Source organism: Cetorhinus maximus, chromosome 2, assembly GCF_964194155.1.
Source record: "Cetorhinus maximus chromosome 2, sCetMax3.hap1.1, whole genome shotgun sequence".
Lineage (NCBI taxonomy): Eukaryota > Metazoa > Chordata > Chondrichthyes > Lamniformes > Cetorhinidae > Cetorhinus > Cetorhinus maximus.
The window spans coordinates 45,686,230-45,702,072 of record NC_135880.1 but is presented as its reverse complement, the minus strand read 5'-3'; the positions used below and the strand labels follow the sequence as shown (position 1 = coordinate 45,702,072).

General features: G+C 41.9%; 1 protein-coding gene across 1 annotated transcript in view; it reads left to right on the top strand.

The window, feature by feature from the left end:
• Positions 1 to 15,843, top strand: part of LOC144690010 (uncharacterized) — a 96,682-nt gene that overhangs the window by 67,358 nt on the left and 13,481 nt on the right. The window contains exon 10 of the mRNA XM_078557545.1: positions 912 to 1,073. Coding sequence (XP_078413671.1) covers positions 912 to 1,073 — 162 coding nt within the window. The remainder of the gene's footprint in view (positions 1 to 911; positions 1,074 to 15,843) is intronic.

The window sequence follows — 15,843 nt, the reverse complement described above, 5'->3', positions numbered from 1 at the left end:
TGTTAAAGGTAAATTCATAGCCAGGATACCCTATACAAAATGTCCATCTCCGGATAATTATTCCCAGTCAAACTTACCAATCATTTTGAAAGGATGTGAAGGAATTGGATAGAGTGCAAAAAAGATTCAAGAGAATGATTCCAGGGATGAGGGATTTCAGTTATGAAGAGAAATTGGGACTGTTTTCCTTGGAGAGGAGATTTGTTAGAGATATTCAAAATCATGAGGGAGCTGGTCAGAGAAGAGAGGGAGAAACTGTTCCAACTCTTGAAAGGATCGAGAAGGAGAGGGCAATGATTTAAAGTAATTGGTAAAAGAAGCAAAAACGAAATGAGAAAAACTTTTTCATGTAGTGAGTGGTTAAGGTCAGGAATTCACTGCCCGAGATTGTGATGGAGGCAGGTTCAATTGAAGCACTGGAAAGGGAATTAGACTGTTATCTGAAAAGGAAGAATGTGCAGAATTATGGGGAGAAGGCAGGAGAATGGCACTAAGTGAATTGCTCATTCAGGAAGCCGGAGCAGACATGATGAACCAAATGGCCTCCTTCTGCACTGTAACAATTCTGTGGAAGCTGTTAAATGTATACCAGATCATATGAATGTTTGTCCTGTGTGTGCCTAGCATTATTTGGCAGTTCTGATGAGAGTTCTTTTATAATGAGTTAGTGACTTCTCAAACAATATTTACATGCAGAATTATGTGGAATCGTTCACACTGGCACTTAACCCACATTTCTGCAACAACTAAAGATTGTTAAAAAGGTGAACCACTTTAATAATTTTCCTAAAATAACGAGGCAGTTAATACATACACTTTTCTATTTCCCTTTTATAGCAGTGCCAGATCAATGTGATTGTACCGATACAGGCCTGGTCATTGTTTAACTTTTTTCTGGTGTCTCTCTCTAGGCCCTTGCAATTGTGATGGGATTCCTGATTGTAATAGCTTTAGGTCTAATCATCTTCTTTGCCTTTAAAACACGAAGCAAGATCATGAGATATGGTAAAGAAAACATCCTGTGGGATAAGAGTCCTATGCAGGATGAGACACCTCCTAATGTCGAAGATTGGGTAAGGTTCTCTCTCTATTTAGTCGAACATTAATTGCAGATGTAAAATGCTAAGAATACTCAGCAGGCCAGGCAGCATCTTTGGATAGAGAAACAGATTTAATGTTTCAGTTTGATGACTTTTTATCAGAACTGTTCTCGCAGTTACCTCTGTTTCTCTATCTCCAGAGGTGCTGCCTGACCTGCTGAATATTTCCGGCATTTTCTGTTTTTATTTCTGATTTCCAGCAGTATTTTGATTTTACAAATTTATGTTACAAATTAAGGCTGATGGTAGGAAGTTTTATCCTCTGTAGCAGAATTCCACAGTTATTTTTTCTGGTGCCAATAAAACCTTGCAAGTATTTCGAAATATTTAAATTATCAAAAGAAACAACAGGCTTTCCCATAAAAGCTTTTGTTTATTATCTTATTGTGGTCATTAGTCTATCCACTGCAGTTATTCCATGCTATAAACAGGTTAGGAAGGAACAATCTCTGTATAGCATGGATACAGGACTTCACCGATCTGTCTACTCTTGTTTAGAGAGATTGCACTACAATAGATAAGCAAATTATGCCAGATTGGATTAACTGTTTCCTTGAATAATTATGTTCCGCTGTTCTGTTTTGGGAGAACATGCATACATAACACTCTGCCCACCAAATTCATGTAGAACAAGTAATTGTCAGTATTTTTTTCTTTGGCGTGCTAATAACATTTTTCCCCTTGTTGTTATTGGTTACACCACTTTTGGAAATATAAATACAGAGTAGGACTTATTCTTCCCATTTTTTCAGTGGCATGTAAAAGGCCCGTGTGGCAGTACGATGACTTGCATACTGTAGAGCTCCTTGCATAGGGAAAAACATCTTGGTGTACTTTATTGGACAATGGACAGATGTGGAGACTGAAACAAGGAGAATGGTGGTATAGGGCAAACATGATCAAAGATGAGGGTGTTTAAGGGACTTTGAAAAGTTGGGAAGGAAGTTGCGGGAGTTAAAGAGGACAGGAACATAGTGGCTGGAGGAGTAGCTGCTACTGGTGGAGCAAGAAGTAAGTAGGCAAATGTTAGAGAAATGGTTGCTGTGTTAGGGCATGCAGATGGAGGAGGTGACTGAGGTCAGTGATTAATTTGAAGGTGGGAACAAGAAGCTTGAAATAAATTTGTTGAGCCAGTCATTTTGGGCATGTACATGGGTGATGGTGGTGCTTTTGTGTGGTTGAGGACATGACTGGCATTCAGGGGATTTGTTTGTAGAGGCTGATTTGAGCGTGGATTCAGCAAGGAATGGTGACTTCTATCAAGTCCTAATCACAGCTCTGACACTTTAGGACCTTCCTCAGAGTTCGGCGGGGGTACAGGGTGAAGTGAAGAAAGCCTTGCACTGGCTGTAACCCATGGCATCGCTGGTCAGTTTGGGCAGACTGAGAAATCGGCCCGGTAGAGGCTGCAGCAAAATAGAAGATCCAGTCCAAGTTTCAACAGCTGCCAGTGTTTATCTCAAATAATTCTTCCCAGTGGGAATCCAGTGGAATTGGCATCGATTTGAAAACATTTCCATGTTTTTTTTAAACCAAGATCTACAGTGGAACTTCAGCAACAGTCAAAGCTGACATTTAATACTCGCACTAGTATTGATAAATGAGATGTGTGGTACATTTCTGCAACCTTAATATTCAGCATTAGAAATACACAGAACTTCTATTTTGCTTATTTTTAGATAAATAAGGATCATCAACTTCATGTTAAATAGGGATGATGAAGTAATGCTTGATCACATTTGTTGATATCAAACATGGTGAATTATGACTAGTTGTTTGAAGAGGGATATTTGCAGGGCCTTTTATTTTCTGTGGCTGTGTTGAAAGTTTCTATGGTCACCATATTGGTTCTTTAGCACATAATTCTCGCACCAATTTAAATTGACAAAGTTATAAAATTAGCTTTGACCCTGAGTCCTTGGTATAGTTAGATTTGGATTTTTGCTACTGAGGCGGGTAGATTGAGTCGGTGCCAATGCCACTGGAGGCATCAAGACTCCCACTGAGAGGAACTATTTGAGATAAACACTGGCAGCTGTTGAAACTTGGATTGGATCTTCTATTTTGCTACAGCTGCTACTGGGCCGATTTCTCAGTCTGCCCAAACTGACCAGCGATGCTATGGGTTATAGCCAGTGCAAGGCTTTCTTCCCTTCACCCTGTATCCCTGCCGAACTCTGAGGAAAGTCCTAAAGTGTCAGAGCTGTGATTTGGACTTCATAGAAGTCACCATTTCTTGTTGAATCCACTCCCAAATCAGCCTCTACAAACAAATCCATTGAATTCCGGTCATGTCCTCAACCACACACAACTTGCTGGACCTACGTCAGTTAAAAAGCATTCCGAATCATGCAATTTTCGCTTCATTGGAGGGAGAGGGATTGGTGGTGCGGGGTGGAGTTGGGCCTGCCAACCCCAAAAGCCGAGCATAGGCAGCCACAGCAACAAGCGAGTACCAAGGCCTGCCTTGATTCTCTAGCTTTGTCCCAATTATTTCAGAGGCTGTTAGGCTAGCTAGCCCTCATTCCTCAGGCACTGCATTCACCCCCCGCCCCCCCCCATGGCCCCTCCAGGCCAACACATGCCTGTCACCCACCCCCCACTGGCCCCTGATGCCCTCCATGCTGCTCCTATAGCCATTCGCCCAGTATCTACTATGGGAAGACCTCAGGTGCAATATGGCGATGAAGAATAATAAACCTGTAGCAATCTAACACAGCTCTCTCTCATGCACACTTGATAGTGGGGGGAAAACCTTCCATTCATAAAACCCATTCAAAGCTACTAAATCTCAAGTGGTTAATCTCTTATAAGAACAAAACTTCTTTCCAGACTTCCATCAAAGACAGCTAATCCTTTAATAGCTTCTTCGAACCATCAATAAAACTGCTAACTCAGAAGCCCCTGTAGAGATAATTGTAGCTCTTGAAACTTGGGCAAGCATTCATAATGATACAATAATAGCCCTTTGGGAAAATGTCAACAAAGAACTCTATTGAAACTGCATGACCAGATGCTGCTTCTTTAAAACTCTGAAAGCAGCAGCCCATTTTTTTTGTAAGTTTAAGGAGCAGGGGATTTAAAAAAAAACTTCAGATCATCACAGTTGTACAGACCTTATCCACCCTTCAAGAGTGTTTACATCTACTCATCAATTCATGACTCCCAAACTGTGGATTAAGGCCCTTGCAACAAATAAAATGGGATCTTTTCGAACTCTGAACTCAGCACTAAGTTCAAAAGAGCAGCAGACTTCAGGTTTCCCAACTGTGTGAATCATATCCTGCCCCTTTTCCCCTGATGGCAAAAATTGTCTTCCTGACTCTCATATTAATGGGCCAGATTATTGCATATGGGGAAATCACAGGAATGGTACAGTTGACCCATTCTCAATTAGGGAGAAGAAAATTCAGTTGGCTTTTAAGTTACCCTTGATATTTGATGATCCCTGCTGGAAGTGTGTGTGGTGTGAATATCCTACAAGGAAAGGTATGAGCTGCTGTTAAGCCCTACATATGAAACTTCTTTAAAAATTCATTCATTGGATGTGGAAGTCACTGACAATGCCAGCATTTTTCGAATATCCCTAATTGCTCTTGAACCGCTGGAGTCCATACACTGTAGGTCTTCTCAAATGCTGTTAGGTAGGGAGTTTCGGAATTTTGACCCAATGATAAAGAGGAAACAGATCAGGATGGTGTGTGACTTGGAGGGCAACTTGCAGGTTCTGGTGATCCCATGGGCCTGGGAAACAGAAAATGCTGAAAATACTTAGGTTAGCCAGCAGCTGTGAAAAAAGAAACAGATTTCATGTTTCCGATCGACACACATGAAATAACAATTATTTGGGCAAAGAAAAGGTTGAACTGCACCACAGCCTGAATTGTAACCAAAAGAAAGGTATAAATAGTAGTGTGTGACCTGTGGCTGCTGAATTACTACTACTACTTTTTGTGGTCTTCACACTTTGAGATCAATTATGTTTATAAAATGAAAAAAGTGTCAAACACTCTTGAAAGGCTCAGTGGGCCAAAGCATTGTATGGGTTTTCGCGAAAACAGTAGTGTGTGTTTGGGTGGAGGTCTCACTTAAACTATTATTGGGTCTGGTTAGAAGCAACCTAATGGAAGAAATAGAGAACAAAGCCATGAAGGCGATCCCTCACATCAGATGACTGAGTTGAGGGAAGACTGAAGCAGCTTGGCTATTTTTGGCCCTGAAAAATGACCAAGAACTGACCTTCTGGAAGTATGGAGTAAATGATACAGAGAAAACACTGCTACTTTTTGAATTATGATAAGTCAGGCAAAGGGAATGCAGAATGAAACTATTTAAAAGGCTACAAATGTATGGAAGTTCCTAACATGGTGCATTCCTGCTTAAAGCATTGGGGACAAAACCCTGGAATCTGGAATGGTAGTTAGAAAGAGAAACATGTGATGGGGTCTTTCTGGATAAATGAGCAAGGGACAGCAAACCTTACATCGTAAAGGAAAAAATTGTGCAGATAAAATCTCAGTAGAGGCCAGGATTTTGGGCTGCCTTGGGTTGTCACAGACCTTCGAGTATTCTGTTTAGTTTTGTAGTAATTGTAGCTTTAAGGAATGTAGAGACTGAAGTTTTTAAGACTTATTGTGTTGTATAGTATCACATGACACTATGAATGAATCAGCTGTAAGCACAGGGAACCTTAGAATGGGAGTTCTTCTTCTAGCTGTGGAACTTGATGGAAGCATGTAACTGCTGCTGCAGCCTGTAAATAAAGTTCAATGTTTTTCATTAGAAACAATTTGGAAAATCAAGTCCATAGCAAGTTTACATACATTTCGACGTAATGAGCTAAATGCTTGTATATATTTACAAAATGTTGTTCAGAAATTAAGGTGATGCTCTATAAGAAGGTTATTGGTTCTTCAGTATATGGTAGGACTGTAAAACTGGCCTGGTTAAGAGGGAGGTAAAATATCATGGTTCCTGAACTTGATCGCTGTCCAGAACAGATCGAGCTTAGCAGTAGGTCCCACAATTGATACGGAGGAGGGGAGCAAATAAACAGGATATTGTTTGAATTATTAATTTTTTCAAAGGTATTGAGAAAATATTTTTTTCTTTAATAATGGAGGGTTGCTAGTTTCTGCCAAAGGATCACATTCATCGAGCAAGATCATGCAAAATATTTGGATTCTGGAATTGTCGCACATGAATAATTGGCGTGTGCCAATTATTAGTTAGCTAATGTTAAAATGCAGACACCTTGCTGAAATGAATTTTGTGCAATACTGAGATGTTTTCATGTAGTTAGTTTCTGGGTGTGCCTGTGAGCAAGTTTCGAAGGATGAATCTGTAATATGATACCAGTGCTTATTTGTGTGGTTAAACCTTATACTTAAAAGAGATGAGGCTATCCTATGCATAGGAATTAAAGCCCTTGTAATGTCATTTCTTACAGCAGTAAATTAAGTTTTTGTAACTTTGATAATATTTACATTTAACTGTCATTTCAAGTCTTAGTTGAAACCTGCATTCCATTTGGAAAGGTTGAAGTGAACTACAATTTCTCATTTAACACCTGTCTCTATCCTGGCTCTGTTCACATGCTAGATGATATTAAATTGCATGTGCAGAACAGGTTCTTTTGACTATTTTGTAGTCCAGAAGGGAGAGTAGTTCTCCTTGACATCAAAAGGAGTTTAATTAGGATTATGAAATTAGTTTTTATAATGATTCTCTAACGTTGCAAACAACATTCAATTGTAGTATAAAAAAGACGAAATAACAAATTAGACAAGTTAGTTTAATTGACAGAAAGTTCAGTTTTGAAAGCTGCCATGCTATTGGTTTATATTGTGAATTGAATTGAAACTTTATAGCTTGAAAATTCTGAGCTGAGCTTTCAACCTCTATGTTCTCTCCATCACAAAAACCACCAACCTCCTCTTTTGTAACATTTGTTTTCTCTGCTCCTGCTTCAGCCTGTCTGCTGAAGAAACCCCAAACTGTGCTTTTGTTACCTGCAGTCTCAACTACTCGAATGCTCTCCTGGCCAGCACCCCATCTTGCATCCTCCATAAACTTCAACTCAGCCAAAACTCTGCTCTGTACCTCCTAACACCAAATCCTACCCACCCACCACCATGGTACTTGTTGATCCACATTCCATCAATGCCTCAAATTTAAAATTCCCATTCTTTTGTGACATTCCTTCCATGACCTCATCTCGCCTTTCAAGCCTTATGGCCATCTAACTCTGTTCCTCCAACTTTGTCTTTATAGGCATCCTCCAATCCTTTTGCCCTACTGGTGGTTATGCCTTCAGACATCTAGGCCTTAACCTCTGGAGCTCTTTCCTAAATCTTAACTCCTGTAGCACCCTCCTTGAAAATTACTCCTTGACTAAACTTTTAGTCATTCCTCCTAATATTTGTTCCTTTGGTTCGGAGTCAGTTTTTGTTCCCTTTACATGTTTTAGGGCTTATTCCTACCTGTTTTATGTGGGTTGCTGGTGTTGTTAAAATAAGTGATTTGAATTGTGAAATGTCTCAAATTTATAGTTGTCATTTCCTACACTGATCTAGAAATGTACTTCAGATTTGACGGCCACCTAAATTGACACAATGTGGTGGAACTTTTGTGGAGGAATATGGAATACACTATTTATAATTTAAAAATTGATTTTAATATCCTCTTATCTTAAATAGTGCCACTATTTTTCCGCTGCTTTCCACTATGTCCGGAACTCTTGTGTCACCTACAATATAGGTTAAATGCAGAACTACCTCATCAACCCAACTCATTGGAATGTCTGTTCATGTTCCTTTCACCATGTCAGATTTTATTTTGGCTTCTGAATGACACTCAATTTAATTACAGCCTATGAATGCAAAAATATTGGAATAAATATAGAAACAAGAAAAGGCCCATCAACTCGTGCAGGCCATGTTTCAGCACAGAAACTGGTTGTTCTTTTTACATCAAACCCACATTCCTGTTGAATCAAGCATTCATACAGTTCCCTCTATGAATGTTATCACATTCTAACTTCATGATTATCTCTCCCAACATGCTCTGTTTGAATTTCATCATTCTGGTTTCTGCCCATTGCGTACAGAATCTGCCCTTATTAAAGACCCCAGTGATATCTTCTGTGGCTGCAACGTAACACTCTTCTTTGTTTCTCCATGGTGTTCAATCATGCTATTGTTCTGCTGAGCACTCCACTGTGGTGTATCTCCTGGCACTGGACTCGTATGTCTCCCCAGTAATGTCTTTTTCACCCCCCCCCCCCAGCCGACACATACTCATTCGCCTACTGACCCACTTTGTAACTAAAGTTCTGTCTTCTCTCCTCTCCGTTTACTGATTTACATATTGCCCCTTTGGCAACTTCATCTGTGTGCATAGTCAGTTATCATCTGTCTGCTGATACACCAGATCAACCACTTCACTTCCCTGCAGTCTACACATACCTCTGCTATCAAACCGCCTGTCCAATACTGTCGGAGATAAGCCAGAATAAACTCTGATTAAGCATTGGGTACAAAAAGGGTTTTCATGTTGAACCTCTGCCAGAAACAGTATAATCTTGTTACTGACTCCACTCCCTCCCCCAGGCTATGCCAGATGGTCTCCAACATCACTATCCTCTTTGCCCCTGGCTCCAGTTTTAGGTCCCATGTTCTGGCTACAACCAAGTCTTAACATCCATCTCTCTAATTTCTGTAGCCTCCCCCCTTACCTCACTCTCACTGAAACTACTTATTTCAAAACCTTTGAGTTACTGCCTAAGTATTCATTCCTCAAATTCTGGTCTTTTGTGTATGACCTCTCCTTCATTTTTCACTTCAGTTGATTTCATTTGTCCATGGTAGAATTTTCTTTTTGTACAAAATTTATTTCCAACTGCCTTTACCTTTAAAATCTTTAACCCTTTTTAAATGGGAACACATTTATCGTCATCTACTTGGAGGCAATGGTATAACTTGTTAACTGAACCCTGGCAGAGATATTAGTCCAGTGCTAGTTGGAAACTAAATTACAATGAGTCTATTTTTCTGTATGTAATAATGCAGAATTGACTAATTTTGAAATAGCTCTGTTTCTCCTCTATTCCACACTCCAATGTGAGTTGGTGCCTTGGGAGAGAAGTTGGAAGGAAAAATAAAATCATCAATTTCCAAAAAGTTTTGTTTGGAGTTTAGAAGAATATTTAAATATGAGAGATACTGAGGGGACTTGACAGTATAGATACTGGGAAGAAAAGAGTTGACGTTTCGAGTCCTCATGACCCTTCAGCAGAACTGACATGACATGAGGACTCGAAACGTCAACTCTTTTCTTCCCCGCCGATGCTGCCAGACCTGCCGAGTTTTTCCAGTTAATTCTGTTTTTGTTTTGGATTTCCAGCATCCGCAGTAGTTTTTTGTTTTTATCTATGTAGATACTGGGAAGGTTGTTTCCACTTGTGGGTGAGACTAGAATTAGGTGACGCAATTTAAGAATAAGAGGTCTCACTTTTAAAACTGAGAAGAGAATTTTTTTTCTTTCAGATGGTCAGCAGTATGTTGAATTCACTTCCCCAGAGAGCAGTGGAGGCTTGGTCATTGAATTTATTCAAGGCTGATTTAGACAGATTTTTGATAGACCAGGGAGTCCAGGTTTATGGGGGGCAGACAGGAAAGTGGAGTTGAGTCCACAACCGGATCAGCCATGCTCGGCAGAGCTGACTCAAAGAGTCAAATAACCTACTCCTGCTACTACGTTCCTGTGTTTTAAAGTACAACTACCATTGTGTCCCAGTAGGTAGCCCTTGGCAGTGCACTTACAAGACTCACTTGCTGGAAGTGAATTTTTCAATTGCAATTTGATCTTGGCAACTTGAGTTATAGTTTGCTCCCAACATTGAAGAGCAGGAATTCTTTACTGATTGAAGCCATTTTGGAATCTCTAGCTCACTTCAACTGGGGGAGGCGGTGGCATAGTGGTATTCCGGAGACCCAGGGTAATGCTCTGGGGACCTGGGTTCGAATCCCACCACGGCAGATGGTGAAATTTAAATTCAATAAGAATCTGGAATTAAAAGCCTGATGATAAAAGTCTGATTCATTAATGTTCTTGGGGAAGGAAACCTGCTGTCCTTGCCTCATCAGGCCTGCATGTGACTCCAGACCCACAGCAATGTGGTTGGCTCTTAAATGCCCTCTGAACAAGGGCAATTCGGAATGGGCAATAAAAGCTGGCTTAGCCGGCGATACCCGTATCCCATAAAAGAATAAAAAAAACAAACCCTGAAATGACGAACCATTTGGAATGAAAACTAGGGAAACTGGTTTTGTGGGCTATTGTTGGATTCCATTCTAATGTTTGAAACCAACACGTTGAAAAGCAAAAAGCAAAATACAGCGGATGCTGGAAATCTAGACCAAGAACAAAAACACCTGGAAAAACTCAGCAGGCCTGACAGCATCTGCGGAGAGGGATACAGTTAACCTTTTGAGTCTGAATGACTCTTCATGAGAAGTAAGGAAAAATAGAAAATAGGTGAAATATATGCTGGTTTTAGAGGGGGGTTGTGGAGGGGTGGGGGGGGCGGGGGGAACATAGGTAGAGCTGGATAGAGGGCCAGTGATAGGTGGAGATTGCCAAAAGATGTCATAGACAAAAGGACAAAGAGGTGTTGACGGTGGTGATATTATCTAAGGAATGTGATAATGGGGACATTAAGGGTAGAAAGCAGGACGAGCAAGGTACAGATAGCCCTAAGGGAGAGTGGGGGCGGGGTGGGGGGGGTGGGGGATCGAAATAGGCTAAAAGGTAGAGATAAAACAATGGATGGAAATACATTTAAAAATAATGGAAATAGGTGGGAAAAGAAAAACCTATTAAAAATTATTGGAAAAGGGGGTGGGGATGGAGGGGAGAGTTCATGATCTAAAGTTGTTGAACTCAATATTCAGTCTGGAAGGCTGTAAAGTGCCTAGTCAGAAGATGTTCCTCCAGTTTGTGTTGAGCTTCACTGGAACATTGCAGCAGGCCAAGGACAGACATGTGGGCATGAGAGCAGGGTGGAGTGTTAAAATGGCAAGCGACGGGGAGGTCTGGGTCATGCTTGCGGACAGACCGAAGGAGTTTGGCCTCTCCAATGTAGAGGAAACCGCATTGGGAGCAGCGAATGCAGTAGACTAAATTGAGGGAAGTGCAAGTGAAATGCTGCTTCACTTGAAAGGAGTGTTTGGGCCCTTGGACGGTGAGGAGGGGGCAAGTAAAGGGGCAGGTGTTGCACCTTCTGCAGTTGCATGAGAAGGTGCCGTGGTAGGGGGTTGAGGAGTAGGGAGTGATGGAGGAGTGAACCAGGGTGTCCCAGAGGGAACGATCCCTGTGAAATGCCACCGGGGGGGTGAAGGGAAGATGTGTTTGGTGGTGGCATCATGCTGGAGTTGGCGGAAATGGCAGAGGATGATCCTTTGAATGCGGAGGCTGGTGGGGTAATAAGTGAGGACAAGGGGGACCCTATCATGGTTCTGGGAGGGAGAGGAAGGTGTGAGGATGGATGCGCAGGAGATGGGCCGGACACAGTTGAGGCCCCTGTCAACCACCATGGGTGGAAAACCTCGGTTAAGGAAGAAGGAAGACATGTCAGAGGAACTGTTTTTGAAAGTGGCATCAGCAGAACAGATGCGACGGAGGCGAAGGAACTGAGAGAATGGGATGGAGTCCTTACAGGAAGCGGGGTGTGAGGAGCTGTAGTCAAGGTAGCTGTGGGAGTCGGTAGGCTTGTAATGAATATTGGTGGACAGTCTGTCACGAGAAACTGAGACTGGGAGGTCAAGAAAGGGAAGGGAAGTATCAGTAACGGACCATGTGAAAATGATGGAGGGGTGGAAATTGGAAGCAAAATTAATAAATTTTTCCAGATCCATATGAGAGCATGAAGCAGCACCGAAGCAATCATCGATGTACCGGAGAAAGAGTTGTGGGAGGGGGCCTGAATAGGACTGGAACAAGGAATGTTCCACATACCCCATAAAGAGACAGGCATAGCTGGGGCCCATGCGGGTACCCATAGCCGCACCTTTTATTTGGAGGAAGTGAGAGGAGTTTAAGGAGAAATTGTTCAGTGAGAGAACACGTTCAGCCAGACGGTGGAGAGTAGTGATGGATGGGGATTGTTCGGGCCTCTGTTTGAGGAAGAAGCGGAGATCCCTCAGACCATCCCGGTGGGGGATGGAGGTGTAGAGGGATTGGACGTCCATGGTGAAGAGGAGGCGGTTGGGGCCAGGGAACTGGAAATTGTTGATATGATGTACGGCGTGAGAGGAATCGCGGATGTAGGTAGGAAGAGACTGGACAAGGGGAGAGAGAATGGAGTCAAGATAGCAAGAATTGAGTTCCGTGGGGCAGGAACAGGCTGACACGATCGGTCTGCCGGGACAGTCCTGTTTGTGGTTTTTGGGTAGGAGGTAGAAACGGGCCGTCTGAGGTTGGGAGACTGAGGTTGGAAGCTGTGGAGGGAAGATCTCCAGAGGAGATGAGGTCAGTGACAGTCCTGGAAACAATGGCTTGATGTTCAGTGGTGGGGTCATGGTCCAGGGGGAGGTAGGAGGAAGTGTCTGCGAGTTGACGCTCAGCCTCTGCAAGGTAGAGGTCAGTGCGCCAGACAACAACAGCACCTCCCTTGTCAGCAGGTTTGATGACAAAGTTAGGGTTGGACCTGAGAGAACGGAGTGCAGTAAGTTCAGAGAGAGACAGGTTAGAGTGGGTGAGAGGAGCAGAGAAATTGAGACGACTGATGTCATGCCGACAGTTCTCAATGAAAAGATCAAGAGAAGGTAAGAATCCAGAGGGAGGGGTCCAGGTGGAGGGAGAATATTGGAGGCGGCTAAAAGGATCCGTTGAAAGGGGAGAGGACTCCTGTCCAAAGCAGTGAGCACGGAGACGAAGGCGGCAAAAGAAGAGTTCAACATCGTGCCGAGCCTGAAATTAATTGAGATGAGGGCATAAGAGTATGAAACTGAGTCCTTTGCTGAGCACTCAGCGTTCAGCATCAGAGAGGGGAAGGTCAGAGGGTATGGTGAATACACGGCCAGGGCTGGGATTGGAAGATGGGATGGGGACAGAGGGACGGGCAAGGGTGGAGGGTCCTGGATGGGCGTTGGTTTCAATGAGTTGTTCGAGCTTGCGTTCCTTTGCATCTGAAAGAAAGAGACAAAGTTTCTTGTTGAGGCGTCGGATGAGACGAAGAATAAAATGAAACTGGGGCAAGGACAGCTTGGAAATAGGGTGCATCGGCGCTGCTGGAGGTAGAGGTCGAGTGTGTTCATATGGCGGCGCATGGCACGGAGTGTGGATCTCAGGAAAAGCAATTTGTAATTGCGAGTGTGTCTGTGTCTGGATTCATGTGTAAAGGTTTTAAGAATTTGCTTCATTGTCACTCAATTGTGTTTGCAAGGAACTGGGAGGCTGCTATTGGCTCATATTTAAGCAAAAATAAGTCTTCCCAGCAAAATGTTTCAGGTGCGAGACATCTAAATTAAAATCAGAAAATGCACGAGACATGAGGTAGATCGGGCACTATTGCTGAAGATGGGAAGGTAATTATTTTTTTCAGGTCTGTGACCCTTCAGCAAAGCACAGGCTTCTGACGGATCATGGACCTGAAACATTAATCCTACCTTCCGTTCTCCACATTATTTTTTAGCCTGTTGTGTGCTTTACTACATTTAAATGTTTTATTACAGGTTTCCCAGCAATTGGTGGTTTTAATGAACCTGGAAAGGTTAACATAGGGTTATGACCAGGAGCTCTGAGGGGGAAAAAACCTCCAAGGCGAATATGAAACTGTCTTTACATTGGCGTTATTTAGATTTGATTCCAGGGGACTTGTGCTGGCATTTACACAACTAAGTCTGATTCTCATATCTGAGCAACAGAAACTTAGACCCATAGCAGTTCAGGTACGTTATTCTGCCACCAGGACACAATAAACTAATTTATTCCTGGTGTCGTGGCCAATATTTATCCCTCAGCCTACATCTCTAAAACAGATTTTATGGGCATCACCACGTTGCTTTTTTGGGAGCCTGCTGTGTGTAAATTGGTTGCAGTGTTTCCTGCATTACAATAGCAACTACACTTAAGATACTTCATTGGCAGTAAAACACTTTTGGACATCCTAAGATTGCATTTATGTAGCACCTTTCACATTCAATCCATTCTTATGCTAGGTTGTCTTCTGGGTGCTAATGTAATCGAATTTAACATCTGTATAGTAAAGGTTTAAGTTGCTGTCCTCTGGAAACCAAGGTTGCCTAGGTAAATTGTTAATATTTATTGTGTACAGTTGAAAGAGGGAAAAGTAATTTCTACTTTTCACGAAACAAAACCAAAGTGTTGCAAATACATATCGGGTCCCCGAGCATCTATAAAAGATAATAAAAACAAAATGCTGGAAAAGCTCAGCAGGCCTGACAGCATCTGTGTAGCGAGAACTGGAGTTAATGTTTTGAGTCCGTATGAAGCTGCTTCAGAAGAAGAGTCATACGGACTCAAAACATTAACTTTGCTGCTCTCTCCACAGATGCTGTCAAGTCTCCTGAGTTTTTTCCAGCATTTTCTGTTTTCATCTCATATTTCCAGTAGTATTTTGCTTCTATAAAAAGATAATATTTGTCAGACTGAAAGAAAAGTAAATATTTTAACTGGTGTAATGGGGTAAAGAAGCCGCTGGCAATGACAGAAGAAGTTAATCAACTGATTGAGCTGCAGATTGCTAAATATAAGACGTTATTTCAGAGTTCCAGCATCCGAAGTATTTTGCTTTTATTACATAGAAGACAGTTGGATTGGATGATCATCTCAATGAGGCAATGGAAAGCCATCAACAGATCAAAAGAGCATGAGAGGCCAATACAAAGAAAAAGGCAAATATATACATACACTTATACATTTGCAACCTGTAGTGCAGGTTTACCAGTCCTGAAAGAGAAAAAGCCAGTGATTTTTAATAAGCATGTGCTGCAGCTTACTATATCACAAGGGAATAATGTATACATTTCATACTATGTGTACTATTGTGTATATTTTTTTAAAATGAATGAAATATTAATTAAGGGTGGATCCTTAAAGAAAATTGACATGAAAAATTAAAAACCACAAAGCTATCCAACGTTTGATTGGAGGAACTAAAATGGATTTGACCTTTCCAAATTCTATTTCTCCCCCTCAACCTTACTCATGCCCCCCCCACCCCCACCAAAGATTAAATTGCTGTGGCGATACCATAAGGATTTGTACCTGCAACTCTCCCATACTGAAATACTAATCTCTGACATGTTGCTATGGAAAAGCAGCTTGGTGTCACCTAATCACTAGTTCTCAATTACCTTTCTACATTTCCAGCCTCCATCATATCCTGTACAATGGTGTTTGGTCTTCCAACTTGGTTTGTCAGAGCATTTTTTTTAAGAAAGTAGACAAGACGATTCTCAACATTATTGGCTGGCTATAAATTAGCATTGTAAAGGCTTCAGAGCCAATCAACTGCTTAGATTGTGCATGTACATTTTTTTTTTAAAGTTTGCAAACGTGGTCAGATTTCTGAATTGGATGTATTACATAGAATTTCCAGCACAGGCCATTCGGCCCAAATAGTCTGTATCGTTGTTGATGCTCCATATGGACCTCCTCCAATTCTACTTCATCCAATTGCCATCAACATATCCTTTTTTCATTTCTCACTCGTACTTAT